Source organism: Myotis yumanensis, unplaced genomic scaffold, assembly GCF_028538775.1.
Source record: "Myotis yumanensis isolate MYYU_CA2020_CCGP unplaced genomic scaffold, mMyoYum1.0.hap1 SCAF_8, whole genome shotgun sequence".
Classification (NCBI taxonomy): domain Eukaryota; kingdom Metazoa; phylum Chordata; class Mammalia; order Chiroptera; family Vespertilionidae; genus Myotis; species Myotis yumanensis.
The window spans coordinates 47,123,795-47,147,942 of record NW_027223759.1 but is presented as its reverse complement, the minus strand read 5'-3'; the positions used below and the strand labels follow the sequence as shown (position 1 = coordinate 47,147,942).

The 24,148-nt window shown below is 45.5% G+C and overlaps 1 protein-coding gene across 1 annotated transcript in view; it reads right to left on the bottom strand.

The window, feature by feature from the left end:
- The window catches only part of LRP2 (LDL receptor related protein 2), a 213,557-nt gene extending 189,409 nt beyond the window's left edge, over positions 1-24,148 (bottom strand). The window contains exon 1 of the mRNA XM_070423495.1: positions 24,073-24,148. Coding sequence (XP_070279596.1) covers positions 24,073-24,148 — 76 coding nt within the window. The remainder of the gene's footprint in view (positions 1-24,072) is intronic.

Below are 24,148 nucleotides of genomic sequence, written 5' to 3'. Positions count from 1 at the left end.
TGGTCCTTTGAATATTTGAAGAGAGAGCTAGCCACTGTTCCCCTGATTCTCCTCCAAACAAAAATCCCGTCTTTCCATCATTCCTCCCATAACATGATTTCCAGTTCTCTCATCATCCTTGTTTCTCTCTTCCAAATTCATTTCAAAATGTCTATGTCTCTCCAAAAAAAAGTCATCCACAAACCTGAACAAATGCCCAATGTCACCTGATCAAGACCACAGCAGCCTACCTCAATTTTCATTCCCCCTTCCTCTTCAGAAACAGAATCCCGATTTTATTCAAGTGAACAATCTATAATAATAAAAGTATAATATGTAAATCCACCGAACGACTGAACAGAACACCCGTCTGGATGACCTTCAGGATGACCACTCTATGACACACACTGGCGCCAGGCCAGCCAAGGCAGGTGTGATGCGATTGGTTGGAGGCCCCATCATCGCCCCACAATCACGCCGCAGAGGGAGGCCCAGGCCACCCTCTGTGCAGCAATCGATCATGGAGCCCTGACCGGGTGGGCGGGGCCTCCTTCTGCAATCTGGGGGCCCCACGATCAGTCGCCCCACAGAGGGAAGCCCAGGCCACCAGCCAATTATGTTGTGGTGGGTGTGCAGGGCTGGCCAGCAATCGCCCCTCAGAGGGAGACTCAGGCCAGCCAAGCAACCGCACCCCATGTCTGTCACCTGCAGAGGGAGGTGACCAGTGGCAGAGGAGAGTGGGGGCAACGCCACACAGATGGCAAGCAGTGGCAGCAGCAGGGGGCAGGGCCAGCTGCTGGCAGCCGGGGGAAGGAAAGCCCTGATAGGCCCTGATCTCCGGCCAGGCCTAGGGACCCTACCCGAGGGTTCCTGGATTGCAGGCCAGGCTGAGGGATACCCCCCACCTCTGTGCACAAATTTTGTGCACCGGGTCTCTAGTGTGTTTATAAAAGGCTACATTTCCCAGACTTCAGTTAAGTGTGGTCATCAATAAGATGAAATGCAAGCAGTAGTGGTATGTAGGACTTTCAGGAAGTCTTTTTGAAAGAGAGATGGCACACCCTTCTTTTTCCTCCTCCATTCCTACTATCTAGCCTGGAGCAGAGATGGTTATGGCTATAAAAGCTATTTTGGACAATGAGGTGAAGTTAAGGATGGAAGCCACCAGCAGAGAATAGCAGAGTAGAAAGATAAGTGTCTGGTTCCCTGATGATACCATGGAAATACCAAGTAGCCTACTGCTGGTTCTATAAGAAACAAATGTCCATCTCGTTCAAGCCCAACAAAATCCTCTTTATAACACCAGTCCAGATTAGAGTGTGCCTATCACCTCCCTTAAATGATGGAGTTGCTCTACTACAATTCATATGGTCCTTTTAACTTTCCATTAACAAAAGATTTCTTGAGTTCCAGCTCATTCGGGGCTCTGTGCCAGACACAGAATACAAGAGGAGGCAGGCATAACTCTTAGCATCAATGGTCCTATTCTAGAGGAAGAGATAAAATACATACATAAATAATTGTAATTCATGGTATGATGAGAAGTGCTGTAAGAGAGGTTCAGATAACATTCAGTGGAGATCCAGAAAGGCCCTGTGGAGGAAGCTGCACTTATGCTGCAGTATGTGGGTCTGAAGGGAAGGTATGCCTGGCAGAGGAACAAACTGGAACTGGCACAGAAGCAGGAAAACGTAAGGCATGTCCAAGAAAGGGCCACATTCTTCATCCAATAGCACTGATACGTGCCTGCAAATCATGAAGATCGTGCTTGCGGCAGATTCCCTTTTATGTGAAGTGAGAGACAAATTTGCAAGATCATGACCCCCCTCTAAAGCCACCATGGAGTCGATTCCATTCACCAGACATTTACAGAGCACCAGTTGTTTGATCATCAAATAAGAATTTCTCCCAATCCATAAAGCCACTCTAATTTTAAACAAATGTCATCATTTTTCATATTTTAAAAAACAATTGGAGGAGAAATTTTACCGATATTCTACTAAACTGGAAGAAATGTTTCCAATATGTATATTTTGAAATTTAATAAACTATAAGTACACAACACAAATGTATTTCTCCTTTCCTCTTATAATTGATGGATTTATTTTATTAAATTGAGTATGGGTTCAATAAAAGTTACAGAATCAATCAAGTAAAATGTGGAAAAAATAGAGCATTAGAGTTCAGTGCACAAGATCCAGAGCCAAACCTCCTACCCTGCCTCAGTTTACTCATTTGTAAAATGGAGATAGTAATAGTATTTACCTCCCTGGACTGCCACAGCATTAAACTGTATAATTATGGGGCCTATATCAGAGGCATGTAGTAAGTTTCAGGAAAATGTCAGCTCTTACTACCAGTACTATTCCTCCCTGCACCTTTGTTCACTCCCTATCAACCAAGATGGGCTCTCACGGAGAAACTATTGGCATTTGGGATTGGACAATTCCTTGTAGTGTGGAACTGTCCTACGTATTGCAGGTGGTTTACCATCCCTGTCCTCTGCCTTCTTACATGCTAGCAGTGACACTAAGGCATGGTGACAACAACAACAAAAAATACCCCTACACACATCCAGATGCTCCCTAAGGGAGCTGCACCAACTAGGAATCAATGAGCTAAACCAAAGAAAACATCACACACCGTGCCCAGATGGCCAATAAGCTAGAACTTTTTCAGACAAGAGGATTCATAAATATCATCACGTTTTTATGAATATAAATAACACATGTGTACACTGAAAAGACATTTCTAATATTTCCATAAACAAAACATATCAACTAATTGAACAAATAATGAAATTATCAAAAAGAGCAACAAATAAACGCTTTCTCTACATTCCATGGTGACTCTCTCCCGTTCTGGTCACCTCCAGGTCTACAAGTTTAGTTCAACCCTCATCATCTGTCACTCAGATGATTATAGTAACTCTCCAATCATCTGGTTGACCTGATTTTCCTCATTGCAGTGAGCATTACCTTTAGTAAATGGAAGTCAGATCATTGCACTTCCCAACTTATATTCTTCAAAGGCACTAAACTTCTGAACTTGACATACAAAGTCCTTCACAGTCTAACCAGAGTCCCCTCTCCCAGCTTCATCTCCTGCTGACACACCCTCCCTCAACACTCAGTTCCAACGCCAAATCTGTGCAGTCTTCCTTGGCTCTTAGCCCCTCAGGCCTACATGACTTCATCACTCCTTTTCCTGACCTTCCATTATAATACCTCCCACCTTGTAGCACAATGCTTATTTACCTATCTCAGTGGTCGGCAAACTCATTAGTCAACAGAGCCAAATATCAACAGTACAACAATTGAAATTTCTTTTGAGAGCCAAATTTTTTAAACTTAAACTATATAGGTAGGTACATTGTTATTAACTTAATTAGGGTAGTCCTAAGCTGGCCTTTGCTAAAAACATCCTCAATCTGACTGAGGTACATTCGCTGAGGTCAACCCTTTCCAACTCTCCCATCCACACTCGTCTTGTAGCCAGTCTCACTCAACTCATGCATGTGCACCCTACTCTTGCGTGCCTGCACGTGGTATTTTGTGGAAGAGCCACACACAAGGGGCCAAAGAGCTGCATGTGGCTCGTGAGCCACAGTTTGCCAACCACTGATCTAAACGAGTCTCAACTGGGCTGACTGGACACTTCAAGTCTCTGCCACGTATCTGTTCCATGCCAGTAGGCTACCTCAGGAATGTCCTCATGGAGATGACAGAAACACAAGAAAGAGCAAGGCCTCTCGAGTTGTAGACTTAGAAGCACCGTACTTGCACTTCTGCTTCATTCTATTACCCAAAGCCAGGCACATGGTCAAGTCCAGAGACAGAGGCAGAAGACACTTCAAAGTTAAATGCCCAAAGGGGTGGGTGCAGAGAGGGTAAAAGATCAATCAACCCATCAGCAAGACCTATCAATTCTATCTTAGAAATACTTTGATCACCTGTCCTATACTCCTTCTATCTTATTGCTACCACCACTTCAGTTCACCATGATTTCTCTTACCTATCACCACATGACTGCTCTGTCCAAATCTTTCTTGCCCATTCCTTCTCAGAACATTCTCAATGCAGCAACAAGAATAAACTTAAAAAGAAAACCTGCTCTGACCACTCATTTAATTAAGTCTGCCAAATGGTTTCCTATTGTTTCAGGATAAAGGTGAAAATCCTGACTAAGGTCTGAATTGTTTTCAATTTTCAATTGAGGGGTTATTTTAAAGCAAATAGGTGAACCTGGTGAAAGGGAGAAAGAGAGTGAAGAGGGAGTGTGGGAAAGAGAGGCTTTGTAATGACTTCCATGTGAGAACAGCCTGGGATCCCTTTCTCCAACCTCATCTTCTTCCATCCTTTCTTTCACTTTATGGCTGGAACACATCACAATTCCCCAACTTGTACACTATTTCAAGCCTCTGAGGTCTTACTTGGACTGCTCTGTTTCCAAGTAGAGTTCTTTATCCCTCCTTTTGGTATGGATTCAAAACCCTCTGCCTTTCTCCTTTCCTTCTTCTAGGGAAAAAGAAGAGAGAAGAGCCTTGAGTGGTTTGGCTGAGTGGATAGAGTGTTGGTCTGCGGACTGAAGGATCTCAGGTTCGATTCCAGGAGAGAGAGAGGGAGAGGAGGAGGAGGGAGAGGAGGAGGAAAATATTTCACCTCCTTAAAAAAAAAGCTATGTTTTTTTCCCCAGCAAGTTCTATGGATAGAGAATTTGACAAGTGATTCCTATATTTCAAAAGACCACAGCATGGTGGCTTCTCTGCTGCACTGACCTAACTAAGAGCTGGTCAACTATGAATGATTTAGCACCAGGTTCCCTGTGGGGCCAAATGTTTACTGTATGTTCACAGTGTCCTTTAAATATTCCCAGGAACCTGAGGGGTAGAAATTACTAAAGCTCATTGTATAGTCCAGAAAACTGAAGCTCAGAGAGGCCAAGTGGCCCAAGGGTACATATCTGAAAAGTGACCAAGCTAAATGTCAAAGCTCCAATACCAGGGGGTATACCAGCACCAGAAAGGGATCAGCCACAAGTTAACTGTTTCCAGGGTAGGTAGATCCTTAAGACTGAAGATTCTTGGGCAGATGCAGAAGGAGCAGTAGGGGAATAGGGGCATAGCCAGAGTTTCTATAATAATAGGAAGAGCCCAATGTTTGGCTTGGTAGCTGGAGATTTAAATCTATGTCACTGGCTACAGTTCATTCCCATAATTTAAGCCACTTTCTATACCTTCCAGGAAACTCTAAGAATTTTTCCTTTATAAAATGTGAGTGATTTTAGCATAGAATTTTTGTAAATTTTTAAATGTACTGACTCTTCAGAAATTATTCAAGACACCACATATTCCCTATATCATCCTTCCTACAATGCAAATCCCCCAAGCGTTCAATGCCTTTAAGAAAATTCGATGGGTGGAACCAAGATGGCGGCGTAGGGAGCGGACCTGTGTGTGCTGCTCTCTCACAGCATCATTGAAACTATCAACTATGAAGTAAACAACCGCCACTCAGAACCATGGGGAAGTTGGCCCAGTGGGAGATCTACAACTGGAGGAAAAGAAAGAAGCGCAGTGAGACTGAGTGGGAGCTACGGAGGCACCAAAACCAGAGGTACGCAGTCACACGCCACGCGGGCTGCAAATGGATTCTCGGTTTTTTACGAACCCTCGAATCCTCTGGGCTTGCTCGGGGCGGGTCTCTGAGGCCCCATATCCCACAGGGAGAGGCGGCCACGGCCTTGCAGTGGTCGGAGAGCGAGGGAAGCTCTGACACGCGGCTGCTCGCCGGCACTGAGGGACAAGAAGCCCTGGTGTCCCGGGGAGGCGAGGGGCGCGGAGACGCCGCCATCGCTATTTCCTCCACGCTGGTGACTCCCTGTGACCCCGCCCTACCCTCAGGGCTGTGCCAGAGGCACAAGAGGGAATGACTGTGCTTTTACAAACTCTCAAATCCACTGAGCTGGTTCGGGCGGGTCTCTGAGGCCCCAGGCCCCAAGGCGAGAGACGGCATGGCCTTCCAGCGGTCAGGAAGCGAGGGAGGCTCTGGCGCTCGGCTGCTCGCCGGCACTGGGGGACACAAAGTCCTGGAGTCCTGGATAGGCAAGGGGCCGCTGAGTCTCCGCCCCAGCGACTCCCTGTGACCCCGCCCTACGCAATTTACAATCCCATCTGGGCTGTGCCAGACTCACAAGTAGAAACGCCTTTGCTTCTGCAAATTTTCAAATCCACTGAGCTGGTTCAGGCGGGATCATGAGGCACCAGACCCTACGGGGAGAGGCAGCACGGCCTGGCAGCCATCAGAAAGCTAGGGAGACTCTGTTGCACAGCTGCTCGCCGGCACTGGGGGACACAAAGCCCTGGCAGAGATTCAAGGGGCCGCGGAGACTCAGCCAGTGCTATTTGCTCCGCCATGGCGACTCCCTGAGTCTCAGCCCTAATCAATTTACATCCCCATCCAAGCTGTGCCAGGTGCACAAAAAGACCCACCTGCGCTTTTGCAGCCTATCCCAACAAATTGCAGACTTCAACTGCTCGCAGCCATGGGAGACACACTCAAGAAGCAGACCCAGGAGAACCAGGATGGCGGCATAAGGAAGAGACCTGTGCGTGCTACCTCACACAACAACATCGAAACTACCAAATATCAGACAAACACCTATCATACAGAACCATGGGAAAGTTGGCCCAGTGGAAGCTCTACAACTGGAAGGAGAGAAAGAACATTGAGACTGAGTAGGATGTGACACCAAGTACAGAGCCCAACCCAACAAACTGCAGATTTCAACTCCTCGCATAGAAAGAAGCGCATTGAGACTGAGTAGGATGTGCAGAGGCACCAAGTACAGAGCCCACCCCAGCAGGCTGCAGATTTCAGCTCCTTGCATCTGGGAGGGACGCAATGGGGGGGCAGAGTCGGGTCCGGGGCCGGCCAGGGCTGGGCCTGACTCGGCCGGCACTGTGGAACTGCTGTACCAGCAAGCGCACAAACATGCCCACTGGTCCCAGTCTCTTGTGGGGCGCTGGGGGACAGCAGACAGGCAGTCTGTGCACTTGGTGGAGGGCAGGAGTGCTGGATGTTCAACCACCAGGAACGCCTGGAGATTTTGTCAGGTGGGGAGCCGCCGGCAGGGGACAGAGGGCCAAACTTCCTGTTTCCCCGGTAAGGCTGGGATGGCCCCGGTGAGGTTGAAACGGCCCCCGTGAGGTAGGGACGACCCCGGTCAGGTCGAAACGACCCCGGTGTGGTAGGGACGACCCCGGTGAGGTTGAAACAGCCCCCGTGAGGTAGGGACGACCCCAGTCAGGTCGAAACGACCCCGGTGTGGTAGGGATGACCCCGGTGAGGTTGAAACAGCACCCGTGAGGTGGGGACGACCCCAGTTAGGTCGAAACGGCCCCGGTGTGGTAGGGACGACCCGGTCAGGTTGAAACAGCCCCGGTGTGGTAGGGACGACCCCGGTGAGGTTGAAACGGCCCCCGTGAGGTAGGGACGACCCTGGTCAGGTCGAAACGGCCCCGGTGTGGTAGGGACAACCCCAGTCAGGTTGAAACAGCCCCGGTGTGGTAGGGACGACCCGGTCAGGTTGAAACAGCCCCGGTGTGGTAGGGACGACCCCGGTGAGGTTGAAACGGCCCCCGTGAGGTAGGGACGACCCCGGTGAGGTTGAAACGGCCCCCGTGAGGTAGGGACGACCCTGGTCAGGTCGAAACGGCCCCGGTGTGGTAGGGACAACCCCAGTCAGGTTGAAACAGCCCCGGTGTGGTAGGGACGACCCCAGTTAGGTCGAAACGGCCCCCGCGAGGTAGGGACGACCCCGGTGAGGTTGAAACAGCCCCGGTGTGGTAGGGACAACCCCGGTGAGGTTGAAACAGCCCCCGTGAGGTAGGGACGACCCCAGTCAGGTCGAAACGGCCCCGGTGTGGTAGGGACAACCCCGGTGAGGTTGAAACAGCCCCGGTGTGGTAGGGACAACCCCGGTGAGGTTGAAACGGCCCCCGTGAGGTAGGGACGACCCTGGTCAGGTCGAAACGGCCCCGGTGTGGTAGGGACAACCCCAGTCAGGTTGAAACAGCCCCGGTGTGGTAGGGACAACCCCGGTCAGGTTGAAACGGCCCCCGCGAGGTAGGGACGACCCCGGTGAGGTTGAAACGGCCCCCGTGAGGTAGGGACGACCCTGGTCAGGTCGAAACGGCCCCGGTGTGGTAGGGACGACCCCGGTGAGGTTGAAACAGCCCCCGTGAGGTAGGGACGACCCCAGTTAGGTCGAAACGGCCCCGGTGTGGTAGGGACAACCCCAGTCAGGTTGAAACAGCCCCGGTGTGGTAGGGACAACCCCGGTGAGGTTGAAACGGCCCCCGTGAGGTAGGGACGACCCCGGTGAGGTTGAAACGGCCCCCATGAGGTAGGGACGACCCCAGTCAGGTCGAAACGGCCCCGGTGTGGTAGGGACAACCCCGGTCAGGTTGAAACAGCCCCGGTGTGGTAGGGACAACCCCGGTGAGGTTGAAACGGCCCCCGTGAGGTAGGGACAACCCCGGTGAGGTTGAAACAGCCCCCGTGAGGTAGGGACGACCCCAGTCAGGTCGAAACAGCCCCGGTGTGGTAGGGACGACCCCGATGAGGTTGAAACGGCCCCCGTGAGGTAGGGACGACCCCAGTCAGGTCGAAACGGCCCCGGTGTGGTAGGGACAACCCCGGTGAGGTTGAAACGGCCCCCGTGAGGTAGGGACGACCCCGGTCAGGTCGAAACGGCCCCGGTGTGGTAGGGACAACCCCGGTCTGGTCGAAACGGCCCTGGTGTGGTAGGGACTACCCCGGTCAGGTTGAAACGGCCCCCGTGAGGTAGGGACGACCCTGGTCAGGTCGAAACGGCCCCGGTGTGGTAGGGACAACCCCGGTCAGGTTGAAACAGCCCCGGTGTGGTAGGGACAACCCCGGTCAGGTTGAAACAGCCCCGGTGTGGTAGGGACAACCCCGGTCAGGTTGAAACGGCCCCGGTGTGGTAGGGACAACCCCGGTCAGGTTGAAACGGCCCCCGTGAGGTAGGGACGACCCTGGTCAGGTCGAAACGGCCCCGGTGTGGTAGGGACAACCCCGGTGAGGTTGAAACGGCCCCCGTGAGGTAGGGACGACCCCGGTGAGTTTGAAACGGCCCCCGTGAGGTAGGGACGACCCCAGTCAGGTCAAAACAGCCCCGGTGTGGTAGGGACAACCCCGGTCAGGTTGAAACAGCCCCGGTGTGGTAGGGACAACCCCGGTCAGGTTGAAACGGCCCCGGTGTGGTAGGGACAACCCCGGTCAGGTTGAAACGGCCCCCGTGAGGTAGGGACGACCCTGGTCAGGTCGAAACGGCCCCGGTGTGGTAGGGACAACCCCGGTGAGGTTGAAACGGCCCCCGTGAGGTAGGGACGACCCCGGTGAGTTTGAAACGGCCCCCGTGAGGTAGGGACGACCCCAGTCAGGTCGAAACAGCCCCGGTGTGGTAGGGACAACCCCGGTCAGGTTGAAACAGCCCCGGTGTGGTAGGGACGACCCCGGTGAGGTTGAAACGGCCCCCGTGAGGTAGGAACGACCCCGGTGAGGTTGAAACAGCCCCCATGAGGTAGGAACGACACCGGTCTGGTAGGGACAACCCCGGTCAGGTCGAAACGGCCCCGGTGTGGTAGGGACAACCCCGGTCAGGTCGAAACGGCCCCGGTGTGGTAGGGACGACCCCGGTGAAGTTGAAACGGCCCTGGTGAGGTTGAGACTACTCCAGTGAGGTTGGGACAAATAAAGGGGACCAGTATGGACTGATGAACAGGGGTAGATACAGAAGCAGAGCAACATTGAACAGAATGTTAAACTATAGTGGGAAGCCTGGGGAGGGTTGGGGGGGGGGATTAAGAGACCAACTGAAGGACTTATATGCATGCGTATAAGATTAACCAATGGACACAAGACACGGGGCGGGGGGGGGGGGGCGCGGGGGGTAGGGGCCGGGGGAATGTCAAGGGGGGGAAAAAAGGAGACATATGTAATACTCTTTGTAATACTTTAAGAAATAAAAATTATTAAAATATAAAAAAAAAAAAAAAAAAAAAAAAAAAAAGAAAATTCGATGGCAGATTTGAGGACATGGGAGATAAGTTTAAAAAGTGCCTGCTCATATGTCTCATTGGAGACCAAGACATAATAAAATCATGTAAGCAGAAAATTTTCAATTATAAGGATTATAAAAAATAAAAAAAATTAGTTGTATATTTTATGGTGTTTTAAAACTACAGGCAAGCTTTACAGACTAATGCAATCAATATGTCCCAATATTTTTATATTTTCCCTCTAGAGTACTAAAAGTATCCACAAGTTTACTTTCGGCTAACAGCCAAATTGTTTCATTTTATTATGTCTTCATTCATTTTTAACTTAGAAAAAATAAAATAAAACATTTTAAAACTTAAAAGCTCATCCTAGAGTGAGTTTCCTCATTACTTGCTACCCTCCATTCTACCATAATGGCACCATGTATATGCTTACTTATTAAATTTCATTTCCCTAAATTACTATCAAATTGTGCTGAAATGAAAGAGCAAAGCTGTCCTTCAACCTGACTTCTCCTTTAAACCATATATTAAAAGTTACCGTGGCCCGGGCCTAGCCAATTTGGCTTAGTGGATAGAGCGTCAGCCTGTGGACCAAAAGGTCCCGGGCTTGGTTCAGGTCAAGGGCACGTACCTTGGTTGCAGGCTCCTCCCTGGCCCGGGCCCTGGTTAGGGCTCATGCAGGAGGCAACCAATCAATGTGTTTCCCTCATTATCAATGTTTCTCTCTGTCTTTCCCTCTCTCTTCCACTCTCTCTAAAAATCAATGGAAAAATATCCTCAGGTGAGGATTAAAAAAAAAAGTTAGCTTGGTGTGTTCCTCTCAACCAATAGCTGGTTTAAGAGTTCTCATTTGTAAGAGAAAAGTTGTCAGGGAGGAATGAGATGAGGAGAAAATCTCTAATTTGTCATCAATAAAATAAATTAGGAAATAACCTTTAATCTACGAGTTGAATTTACCGATTTAGTCATTTATTTACAAAATTGATGGAAATTGTTAACAAGAAGTTAATTGATTTAAGTCACCTGATTACCAGTTAATTAACCACACTGACTTAATCTTCTTTGAAAACATCAACTCATCATTTACCAAGTGTTAAGGGGTAAATCATCAAATAAAAAAATAAACCTCTGTCCTCCTCTTCAAGGGAGATTTCTTGAGTGTGTTTTCTTTGCAGATTCCAATCTAGCAATGAGCCAAGGTTGGGAAATATTTTTTTTGTGTGTGGCTATACTGAAAGAGCTGCCATCTTCCCAGAGCCTTTTCCTCCATTATGATTTAAAAAACAAGCAAAAAAAAAGAAAAACAGCTTTGCAAGCTTACCATCCATGTCATTTTGAATTAGTTCAAAAATGAGCTAGGAACACTTATTGAATAAAAAATGAACAAACAAAAGGTAATTGAGACTTTCATATGAGAAAGTGAGTTTTCTTAAAAAAAAAAAAAAAGAACTTAAAACCTACTATTTGCAGGGTGTGACTACAAAAGAATAGCATAAAGGAATTTGAGGGAGGTGCATGAACTGTTCTAATTCTGATTGAGGTGGTGGTTACAGAAACATATACAGGTATTAAAATTTATAGAACTACACACATGCAAAGTCTATTTTAGTCTGTATTACTTTTTAAAATAAGAATAAAACACTTCACTCATGTCAATACTCAAAGCCCATTTCTATGTGAACTATAAAATCTTATTCCTTTTTACAGATAGAAAAATTAAGACCAACCACTTGCCCCCAGCTCAAAAAGGAGAGGGGTATCCTAAGAAAACCAGTCCTGTTGTAGAAAATCAGAAAAAATATATCCTATGTGTCTCATGTCCATCCAGTTCTCAATTAGTAGATCCACTGCTTCTCTGCAAGAAAAGTAGAGCCATTTGTCTTTGATCTACTCATGTACCCATCGTGCAAGAAGGCTCTGAAGGGAACCAAAGTCCAGGTCACTGTGACAAATGCTTAGACCTCCTACAGGAAGAGTGCTGGGGCATTGATAAAACACCTTTTCACTTCCCTTCATTTTCTCGCTCCTTAAAAATCACAGCAAAACGCTTGAAAAATAAACCTGGATTACAGCGGGATTTTGTTGCACATTCACAATCAGCAACAACTATTAAAGACCTCTTTGATTTCCCTTAAGGATACAATATGCATCCTTCTTAGCTCAAGCCCTACTTAGCTCAGGTCCCATGTTTTCTCTTGTCTGCTCTGCTGGGTTTAATCATTTACAGCAAGAAGCATCTAACTTTTGCTGTCTTCCAGTTAGTACATTCAATTTTTAAACCGTGCATTTTGTTTTTCACTAGAATCTCAGCTTCCAATGATTACTTAGCAAATTCTTTCAACACCTCACTGCACCAAATATTAGGGAAGAAGTAAATTTTTATGTCAGAAGTGAACTGGAAAAAAAATCAAAGTTTTGGTACATAGAAATTAACTATTTAGCAATTGGCTTGGAATATGTGTGTTTTACTTTGTTCATTTGCAAATTCTTTTTTTATTGCATGCTAACTTAGGGGGGGGGAAAACAGGATTTCCTATCAATAGTCGTCATTATGGTCTAGAAAAATTATAACTTCCATGTACATTAAATCTAATAGCCTCCTCTCAATCTTACCTTGCACTGATGAATCCCTAAGAAATGATTGACAGAGTCTTGCAACTTTATAGCTTTTAGGGTCAATCTCTCCTTTTGTTCAAACAGTCCTATTTCAACTGAGCTAACCAGAGAGAGAGCCAGACTAGAAGGTAAGTAGTTCTATCTTTGAGATCCGTTTGACAGATTCACAACAGAAACTCTCCATAAAGCCATCCTAAGAAAAAACACAAGCAATAATACCCTCCCACTCCAACCCCCCAAAAAACTGATTTAGGCAAAATAATGAAAAGACAAAATTGGCTCCCTATTAAGACTACTTCTCACCACTGGTACCTTCTTCCCTCCTTTCATTCCTCATGAAAACATACCAGCTTTGGGTCTCATTCTTTCTGAACCTTTCTCTGGCAAACATTTACTGTGCATTACCATCTCAACTACTTCACCTACTGGGGTAAAATTTCTGCATTTCAACAGGAGTTTCAAGACTGGCTTTAATGGTGGCAGAGCAGACATCTTTGACCAGGGTCAGAGTTGCTTGGGGCCCAAAAGATCCTTCAGCACATTCAGCCCATGGGCAAATGCCTTCTCCATCTCTACAAGAGCAGCCTCCTCAGGCATAAAGAGACTCAGTTCTCACCTGGTTGTTGACTACTTTCTTCTAGGGCTTTGGATAGGAGAAATTAGTGGGAATTTTTTCATTAATACTAAACAACAACCCAGCCCAGTCTGTGTGGCTCAATGGTTGAGCGTCAACCCATGAATCAGGAGATCACAGTTTGATTCCTGGTCAGGGAACATGCCAAGTTGCAGGCTTGATACCCAGTAGGGCGCGTAAAGGAGGTAGCCGATGGATGATTCTCTATCATCATTGATGTTTCTAGCTCTCTGTCCCTCTCCCTTCTTCTCTCTGAAATTACTAAAAACATATATTTTTAAAAAAAACTAAACAGAAACCTTTAAAAATCTCTGCCATCCCTAATGGGAAGTTAGAATAGAACTCTGACTGAGGGATCTTTTGAACTAAAACATGTCATCATAGAGAAGAGGACATTCCCAAATAATAAGATGATAATATAGGAGAAAGCCGCAGACAGGACTCGGTTGGTACCTAAAGAGTATGGAGGCAAAACTGGGTTAAAATAGAAATGTACTCTTCTAAAAATACGCTGTTTTGGACAGGCCTATGTCACAGGAATCTCTCTATCCTTTATTGTTCCTGATTACGTCATGTCTGGAGCATGAAAAGGTCTCGATCAATATGTAACGAATGAATAACTGCCAAAAGTAGCAGAAAAATGTCCAAGAGTTGGGTTGCAAAGGGACCAACCTCTAAAATGAAGTTACCTTGTTATAATATGAGCCTCACTAAATGAGGCTTTGTTTGATAGAGGCATTATCTTCCACTTGCTCCTACTTATCCGCAGTGCTAGCATGGAAGAATAAGGGCTCTGGGTTCATTCAAGTCTTGATTCCACCACTTAGTAACTGGATGGCTTTGGGCAATTACCTTACCTTTCTTTGCCTTGGTCCTTTACTCATAAAATTTGATTGTTAATGAAAAAGCAAGTAAACAAATAATATCTGTAAAACACTTAGGACAGTGTTAGGCACATAGAAAGCACTCCAAAAAAAATTTAGCCTTCATTATTCTAGCTCATTCCCTCAACTTCTCTATCTATACAGTACATGCATATAACTGAGTCATTCATCTGCCTCTGGCCTCTTAGGTCATGGTTGTATATGGAGTCCTTGAAAAAACGGGGTCTAAAGTGAAAAAGATTGTGCCCAGGGGACAAGTAGCCCTGGGCATTTCTTGGCAGTTTCAGGCCCTCTTTAGTTAGGCCCATTTTTCCTTCATTCATCAGGAACAAGGTCCATGAACGCCCTGACTTGACACGTTCCTTCCACCATAGTCCATGCCACCTCCCTGAATGGGGAAACCACTCCCCTCTTCAAAGAGGGCTTTTTGTCTGAACAAGGCTGTTCTCACTGTGCCATGGTTTCAGACAGCTTTCTCCTGTGTTCTGTTTAAATACAGAATGACAGTCCACTAACATAACTTCCAAAAACTTTGACTTATCTTTTTGTAAAAGCTACTGTAACAAATCTATACCAAAAATAGCAAAATGACTCATTCTGTGTGTACAGGGGATTCTTACAGGGTAACCAGGTGTCTGGGATGTTGGTGAAAAAGACTGACACAGAATCAGTTACTCTCAAATGCCTTGGGAATCAGCAGTAGTTGGGGGCAGTGAGGCAGAGGAAAGGGGGAAAGTCAAATGAAGAGAAACAGCGTTGCTAAGCCACTTGTTTTGATAGAGACTGCAATGTTCTTTTTTCTCTATCAGGTCTTGATGGGGCCTCCAGGAGCCTGGGGGAATGAAGGGCTGGCAATACCAGAGACATGGTGATAAACCAAGAATGCCCTTTCTTAGTTTTAGCATTCCTGGTGGCATCTATTCGTTCATTCTTCTTATATACCGGGGTGGGCAAAAGTAGGTTTACAGTTTTGAAAAACATTCAGGTTCTGATTATTACAATGGCTTTATTAACTCGAAAGAATGTTGCAATGGCACAGTGTACTTACTTTTGCCTACCCCTGTACTTGTTTAGCCCTATTCTGGGCACTGAGGATAAAGCAATGAATAAAAAGGATAAAAATCCCTGCCATGCTGAACTTTACATTTTAGGGATTGAAAGACAAAAGTGAATAAATAAGCGAAGTGCAATGGAAAATATAAATCAGGAATGAATCAGAGAAGGCCACACTGAGAAGGTGACCTATGGAAGGCAAGAAGCAAGTAATGCATAATCTGAGGCAAGAGCTCTCAGGAAGAGAGAAAGCAAGTATAGAGTTAAGGTGCTCACCATGTTGAGGGGGGGAAGCAAGGATATCACTGCAATTAGAGCAGTGGTTCTCAACCTTCTGGCCCTTTAAGTATAGTTCCTCATGTTGTGACCCAACCATAAAATTATTTTTGTTGCTACTTCAAAACTGTAATGTTGCTACTCTTATGAATCGTAATGTAAATATCTGATATGCAGGATGGTCTTAGGCAACCCCTGCGAAAGGGTTGTTTGACTGCCAAAGGGGTCGCAACCCACAGGTTGAGAACCGCTGATCTAGAGCATTGTGAGTGGAGATAAGGTCAGGGAGGTAACATGGAGGCCAGTTTGTTAGGATCCTGTGGACCACTGTAAGGACTTACACTGTGACCTTTTATAAGATGGGAAGCTATAGGAAACACACCCAATGTCTTCTTCAAGGACTTTCTACATGCACTCAGTTCTTTTGGGGTGCACATCAGTGTAGAAAGACACCTTCTCAAGCTCATGCTCTTCCCAGGACAGGCCACATCTAGTAACTAAGGAAGGCCTAAGACAGAACACGCCCACAGCCAACTCTTGCTCCAGAGATCCCCACTATGTTGACTGAGGTCTTGTCATAGTTCACCTTCTGCCCATCTCTGCTTCCTCCCTTTTCCTTCAAGAACATTAATCTTAATTAACATACATCTGTACTCCAAACTCCATCTCAATGTCTATTTCTGGACAACCCAATTTGCATGTGACAGAAACCAATTGAGTTTTTGAGCAGAGGAGTGACATGACCTGACTGATGTTCTAAAAAGATATTGAAAGTAGGAAGAAGGAGCCCTGCCGGTGTGACTCAGTGGTTGAGTGAACCAGGAGGTCACTGTTCAATTGACGGTCAGGGCACATGCCCAGGTTGCAGGTTTGATCCCCAGTAGGGGGCATGCAGGAGGCAGCCAATTAATGATTCTCTCTCATCATTGATGTTTCTGTCTTTTTCTCCCTCTACCTTCCTCTCTGAAATAAATATTTTTAAGAAAAAAAGAAAGAAAACTGATTTAACAGAGTATAATTCAATGCCACTGGAAGGAATTTACTGTTCCGATTTATTTCATCTCTGAGTTTCAGTTTAAAAAAAAATAAAAATGATAGGTTATCTAGAATGTCGTTCCCAAACTGCCTGACCCTCAAAATCTCCTGGAAACACTAAAAAAAAATTTTTAAAAAATCCCATACTGCTGATTTTATAAGTATAGGTTTTGGCCTAAGAATCTATATACTTTTTAAAGCTCCCCAGGTAATTTTGATGATATGCCAAGTTTGGGGCGCTAGCTGACTTCTATCTAGGATCCATAGCAATTATAATATTCTATAGGTTGTAATGAAAGAACATTTTTGAGAACATAACGGAAATCTCCTCAAAGTTGAGCTACCCCTGGATTAAACAAACATGTGGCCCCATTTGCCCTGGCAGCTATAATATGGAAAGCCAGACTGAAAACTAAACTGAAACCTAGCGGGGAGTAGAGTCAAGGAAAACACAAAGAAAGAGAACTGGAGCCTGGCTGCACCTCACCTGAACCCCTCGCTGCCTCAGTTTTCCTTACAGGAGCCAATAAATACCCTTGATTGTTTAAGCCAGTTTGCAGTGGGTTTTCTATTTCTTGTTTCTTTCAACACAAAGTATCTTCCACACCCTTCCCCACATTGAAATTAAATTGGTGTGGAAGTACAAGTAGGATTTTCTTTTTCAGTAAGAGTATAATGCAGGTATGATTGACATATTTCAGAGAAAACACATTTCATTCTTAAATTTAACTTTACTTGAAAATTTCCCTATGAAATAAATTCTTTTTTTTATTTTTAGCCTTTACTCGGAAAAACTTCTCCTTGCTAATGAGATTAAAAACCAAAGAATTGGGCCCAAAGTGACAAGCAGATCTCTGACACTCTAAGACAGGATTTTTTATATAAGAACCCAAGAAAGTCTAGCATAACAGAACTCAGAATTGTAGCTACTGTCTTATCCCCCATTTTCAGGTTTTCTCAAAACCCATTGGACCCTCAAAAATAGATATGTTGTAATGTGAATCAGTAGATCAGTGAGTAAAGTTATTAAGAATCTTCATGTGTTATTGGTTGATAGTACATAAACTTAAAGGAAACCTCTAGTGTCGCATACAAACTTTGATTTCAAAATCTGGACAATAAACAAGCCATTGTGTCCATGGTAACAGTAGTTTAACTTTTCAATGAACAGAATGGTAATCACATTTTCTCCTTTCATTCATTTCTCACTGTTTCCAATAACCCTAGGGGTCAGGCATGACCTGAGGGTTAATGACCAAAAGCTTAGGGATTTCAACATGAAATTTCACACTGTCTAACCTGACATTTTCTCGGAGAGACTTATATTTTCTTGCATTATGCTTTGGCATTGTCCTAAGTCAGAAATACTCTAATATACCAGTTAACCATCTCACTTTGGAATGACAATGTTTCTAGTTTCCCAGGACATGCTATAAGAAATAGATCTAAATTAAAACAAAATAACAATCAGCATAGAGTGTATGTATTTGGCATTTCTGAATTAATCCTGGAATGTGTGAAAGACACCTGTTCTTCCATATTTGGAAAAAAATCTCTAGGGTAAATGCTAGGGACTCTTGGGTTTGTCTTCATAGAAGCATCTTCATATGTCTCCAAACCCTTCTCTCTTCTCTCTACTCCACCTCATAGCTGAGGTCTAGTGCCTGGAAAAGGGACAACGTATTAGGAATATAAACAAGGGAGTGAAGTAGAGTATGCAGAAGTAGCAAGGGCCTAGGATTCACAGAAAAAATGAAATCATACAATAGATTCAAGAGCTCCTGTATTCTGATCTCTCAGCTCAATTTCCAGAACTTTCCGGTCCATCACAAAGGTCTACTTCAAATAAAAACCCTTTATGCTATAAATAAACCTTCTAGATTTCCTCCTTTATCTTGTTTTCCTTATAAACTTAAAGTTGCAACCTGATCACATGAACATAGGCACCATGTCTTTTGCCTTAATGTTTCCAATACTTTTCCCCCTTCAATTTATTGAGCTATACCAGGACTGCCTGCTCTTAAGTAATTTCTAATTGCCAATAATTTTGCCCTGCCCAGTGTAAGGTTGGTTAAGTGTTCTCTCATGCAGCAAAAGGTCACTGGTTCAATTCCCTGTTAGGGTGCAGGTTCGGTCTGGGTCAACTGATCCATGTTTCTCTCTCACACTGATGTCTCTCTCTCTCTCTCTCTCTCTCTCTCTCTCTCTCTCCCTCTCCCTTCTGCTCTCTCTAAAATTAATAAAAACATGTTTTAGCCTGGCTGGTGTGGCTTAGCGGTTGAGTGTCAGCCTATGAACCAGGATATCAGGTTCTATTCCCAGTTGGAGCACATGCCAGGTTGCAGGCTCGATCCCCACCCAGTAGGGGGCATGCAGGAGGCAGCCAATCACTGATTCTCTCCCTCTCTGAAATCAATAAAAAAAAAATTTTTTAACATATTTTTCAAAAATTTCTGTAGCCTTTTCAAGTCTGTCTTTATATAAAATTCAAATAACATATTTGTTTTATCTGTTAAGGTGTTCTAAACACTTGTTTTCTTTGTTTTTTGTTGTTGTTATTGTTGTTGTTGTTGTTGTGTTTAGAAAAGCAAGCAAACCCTGCCAGCATGGCTCAGTGGTTGAGTGTCGACCTATGAACCAGGAGGTCACAGTTCAATTCCCAGTCAGAGCACATGCCTGGGATGCAGGCTCAATCTTCAAGAGGCAGCTAATCAATGATTTTCTCTCATCATTGATGTTTCTATCTCTCCCTCTCCCTTCCTCTCTGAAATCAATAAAAATATATTTTTTTTTTAAAAAGAAAAGCAAGCAAGAATTTATTGGCCACAGTAAAAATATACTTAGGAGAGTGAAACAAGGAAGGGCTTAAAAGAAGCAACAGGAGAGCCTAGGCTGGGCTGGGCTGCCTTAGCTCACTGGGAAGTCAGAAAAAGGGGGGGAAATGGGGTCTTGGAGACAGGTTCAGAGGGTTAGCCCAGGATGAGCTGCTGCTGCTCATTGCTTCCCTGGTTGCAAGTCTCATGGGCTCCCTTAGAGCTTAGGGGATGGTGCCTGTGGGGGAAAGGGAGGGAGGAGGGAATGGCACCGGTGTGCTCCCTGGAGGGAGAGCACACCTAAACACTTGTTTTTGCAGACCAATATCTATTTACCATTCTCTTGGTAGCTTTACTCCAATTTTCCTCTGGGGTCCATCCTTAGTCCATGACTTCAGGGACCAAGCATGTGACCCGAGCCTAAGCCATGGACACACTTCATGCCCCTGGATAGAGTGACTGATTCTCCAACGACCTAAGCAGAACCCCTAAGATGCAACTAATACTTTTGCTGAGAATAATTAAGACAAAAACTCTTGTTCTTTCCACCGAACATGACATGAAAGGCTGTGGCTCCAGGAGCCATGAACAGTCATCTTATAACACCAGAGGGAACACATTTGAAAACAGAGTCATCTCATAACCAGGAAATAGAGAAACCAGATCAGTATGATATAGGCTGGGCCTGCATTTTCTAATACATTGAGCCAAATGAAATTGCCAATATTTGACTATTTATAACCTAGATCCTAGGTCCTAGGTCCTAGAATCACAGCAATCCCATAAGGTTCCACCTAATAGCCATATCTTTTCATTTATGTATTTCAATAAACTTCTTCTTTGGTTTCAACTACTTTAACTTAGGTTTCTGTCATTTATAAATATGAGTCCAGATTAATATGTGAAGTTGTTGTAGCCACTAAAATAGCATGTCAACATACACGAGTGCATCATTCAAACAACTGCTTGTCAAAAGTTAAAATATATGTTTTACTGAATTTCCAAGGTAGTAAGTGGCAGTCAGGAGTCAAACCCAGATCTAACCCCAAAATCTCACTCTTCCTCCATCTTCCCATAGTGCTGAGATTGTTGATAAATCACTTAGGAAACATTTGCACAGGCCGTTGTGGAACATATATAGCATCAAAGAAATGTCTCCTTTCAAAACAACTACCAATCTGATCATTTTAAAGAAGCAGCCCAAAACTATGGCTGAGACATGTCAAATCTTTTTAAATTAAATTTATTGGGATAACATTGGTTAATAAAATTACATAGGTTTCAGGTGTGTAATTCTACATGTCAAATCTTTTTTAATGTTGGTGAAATCCTGACCAGGTTTATTAGAAACTAGTGAATGACTGAAAATCTTAAATACAAAGATGCAGTTTAATATAAATATGAAATCTAGACCACTTTTTCATTTCTCATCCTCCTTAACCTTTCTCTAGTATTTATACTTCTGACTCCCTAACACACTAGAGACACTTAATAAATGTTGTGGAATGCCACACTGATGACATTTTTTAAACTCAAGATAATAAAGTTAATAAGATATGATACAACTATTTGAGTTATACCAACAAAGGCTCCATCAAACTTATTTTCCCCATATTAGAACAGAGCTTCACAATTAGTGCCTTTCTAGTTGTTGTATATCATGCAGTCAACCATGAGAATCTTTTTCCTTTCGATTCAATTAACTTTTGTAAGCAGCCTCTACTTTCTTTTAAAAAAAAAAAAACTTGAAGGTATAGGAATGGTATAGTTCTTATAGGGAATCATCTACAATTAGGTGCTTACTATATTGCTTTCTTTGGGGAGGAATGTGACAACAATTGGTCAGAATGTGATAACTGTCCAGCCCATTGTCAGCTTTTTCAAAAAAATATCTTTAATTTCAGAGAGGAAGGGAGAGGGAGAGATAGAAACGTTAATGATGAGAATCATTGATCGACTGTCTCCTGCACGCCCCCTATTGGGGATGAGCCTGCAAACATGGCATGTGCCCTGAACAGGAATCGAACCATGACCTCTTGGTTCATAGGTGACGCTCAACCATTGTGCCATGCCAACCAGACCTCTAATTTCTACATACCTTCTTCTAGTTACTAGGACTTAACAGAAACTGCAAAGCCAACATTATAATGTGCTTCTATTCACAAAGGAAATGTGTCTAGGTTCTTGACATCATTATTTTAAATGATGATACATTTTTTTAATTAAACATGATTTAAACCTCAATGTTCTTAGAACGCCTGCCTAGAGAACATGGACATGATTAACCATGACCTAAGAATTATCTTGAATAAGACTAAAAACCAGTCATGTAGCAGCCTGCACTATGAAATGCAGAAATCTTCAGAAATTGGCTTTGATGGCCAAAGATTTTGAAAAGTGGATCTGGAAGTATAGTCTTTGAGAGTTGGAGCATTGTCACAGTGTAAGTTCTGGACCAAGCTAAGAGCACATGATGCATGGCTGCATTAATCTATCATAGTTTTCCTCTTAGGCCTGGGACAGGTGACTTATTCAATTTTTTTTTAAGGAGATTCACCAAGCAGACAGCTTCAGACCATACCAGATTACAACTCTACACATCCACCAGCGACCCACTCAAGGGGCAGACTCAGTGAGCACTAAAGCCCCAATGAAGCAAGTCCTGCTCCATAGGGGTGTCTCCTGCACAGCTGCTTTTCCACTATTGTTGCAGCTGGTCCTCACAGCCAATTGGCCTGGAGGTCAATTCCTCCCAGTGATGCCAACAGCAATCAAGACTCAACTATAACAAGACACAGAGGTGCACCTAGAGTGCCCAGCTCAGATGACTGGGGAGGCTGAGCCACTGGGCCCTACAGGACACCTAATACACAAGGCCACTCTACCAATTCCAGGAGACATAGAGAAGCTCTATCTAATACATAGAAACAAACACAGTGAAGCAGCCAAAATTCAGAGACAAAGAAATCTGTCACAAATGAGAGAAATGGAACTACTGGATACAGTAGTATATATAATAAGTACTATATTTAGGACATGGGATCTATATAACCCTAAGTGCCTCGGAGAGGGTGCAATCCCTCTACAATAATAATAAATCCTCCCTGTATTCAAAGTAAGAATTATTAACAGTCTCCTCCTGCCTCTCCTCCCTTTCCAAAGATTTTTACAAGACCGGTGGGATTTGCTCGCCTTTCCAGTCTTCTTCCCAGGAAGTCTGAAACGGGCACTGCTAGGAGTTGCTGTATAATTACTTAGTTGATTCTCTCTAAGGAGCTTACGCTAAGAAGTGAGGGGGGGGGAGCAGATTAACCATTTGAATACATGTCACGGCCCATCCACAAGCCCCCCCCCCACCATAAATGGGGTCTTCCACACTCCCCATCCGTCAACCCCCAATACGTGATCCAGGAAAATCAATTTATTGCTTTGGCTAATCCTACAACAATAGGGGTTTCATTTTCATTGTAGGGCAATTAAGTTGTCCAACGAGAAGGAACATAAGGGGAAATGGGGAGAGGGGTCTCTCGCATCCCCACAGACAGATTAGTTCCCGTGGAGGCAGCAGCGTCCGCTGTCTGGTGGTCGGTCACACGCGGCTCCTGGCTGCTACCTAGCAACGCAAAGCCAAGGAGAGAGCTCGCGGGTTCCCCAGCCTCCTCCTCGCCCTTCCCATTCTTCCCTGGTGTGTTCTCTCTTCTCTCTCTTCTCTCTCTTCTCTCTCTTCTCTCTTCTCTCTCTCTCTCTCTCTCTCTCTCTCTCTCTCTCTCTCTCTCTCCCTCCCTCCCTCCTTCTCCCTCTTTCCCTTTCCCTCATCTTCAAGCTCTCGCTCTTTCTTTCTTCCCATTATCCTACTTGCTTGTCTTCTCTCTCCTCTTCCCCTCTTACTGTTTTTACTCTATCCCTCTCTTTCTCTGCCTCTGTATCTGTAAAAACGTAAACTGTCCGACAACTTGAGAGAAGTTTAAGACGCTCAAACCAGAAACTTTCCCCATTCCAGCCCTCAAAACTCTGGCCGCGCAGACGCGCCCCATTCATCAACACAAAAGCTCCCACCGCCGGTTTGGAAAGGAAAACCCTGCAAGAAAATGCTCCAGTATATCAGCCGCACGCTCAGCCAATCCCGCCTCCCGGCCTTATCTTGGCTCGTAAATGACCTGTATCAAGATGCGGTCTCTTGGGGGTCACCGCGGGACCAAGTTTCCCTGGTGAAAGGAGGGGGCACTCTAGCCCGCAGCGCGGGCGCGCGAAGGGATCTCCCCGGCGGGCGCTGCAGGTGGAAAACCGCACGGAGCCGCGCCGAGGACCGCTCAGCTCCGAATAGAATAAATCCATAGCGCGAGCAGGCTGCGCACTCGCGGGGGCGACCTCCATTCTCAATCTCAAAGTGCTTTCCAGAAGGGTCCGGACAAACTCCCGTGGGAACAAAGGCGGGATGCCCGTGGGGTGCGCTGTCACCCAAACCAGCGGGACTGCTTTCTCAAGTTTGTGGCTGCTCGGTTGCAAAGCGGGCCACGGAAGGGGGTTCGCGCTCGCCCCTCACTGGGCAACCTGAGCGCCCCAGGGGGAGCCGCCGCCCTGTCCTGCCGCCCACCCCCCCACCACCCTCCACCGCCGGCCTCGCTCCCCTCCGCCCGCCGGCCATCGCCAGGGAAGTCCGGCGCCCCGAGCAGAGCTCCGCTGGCAGGCGCTTACCTTGGCCGCTGGCCGGCACCAGGCAGGCGGCGAAAGCCAGCAGCAGCGTGCACGCCACCGGCGCCCCGCGCTCCAT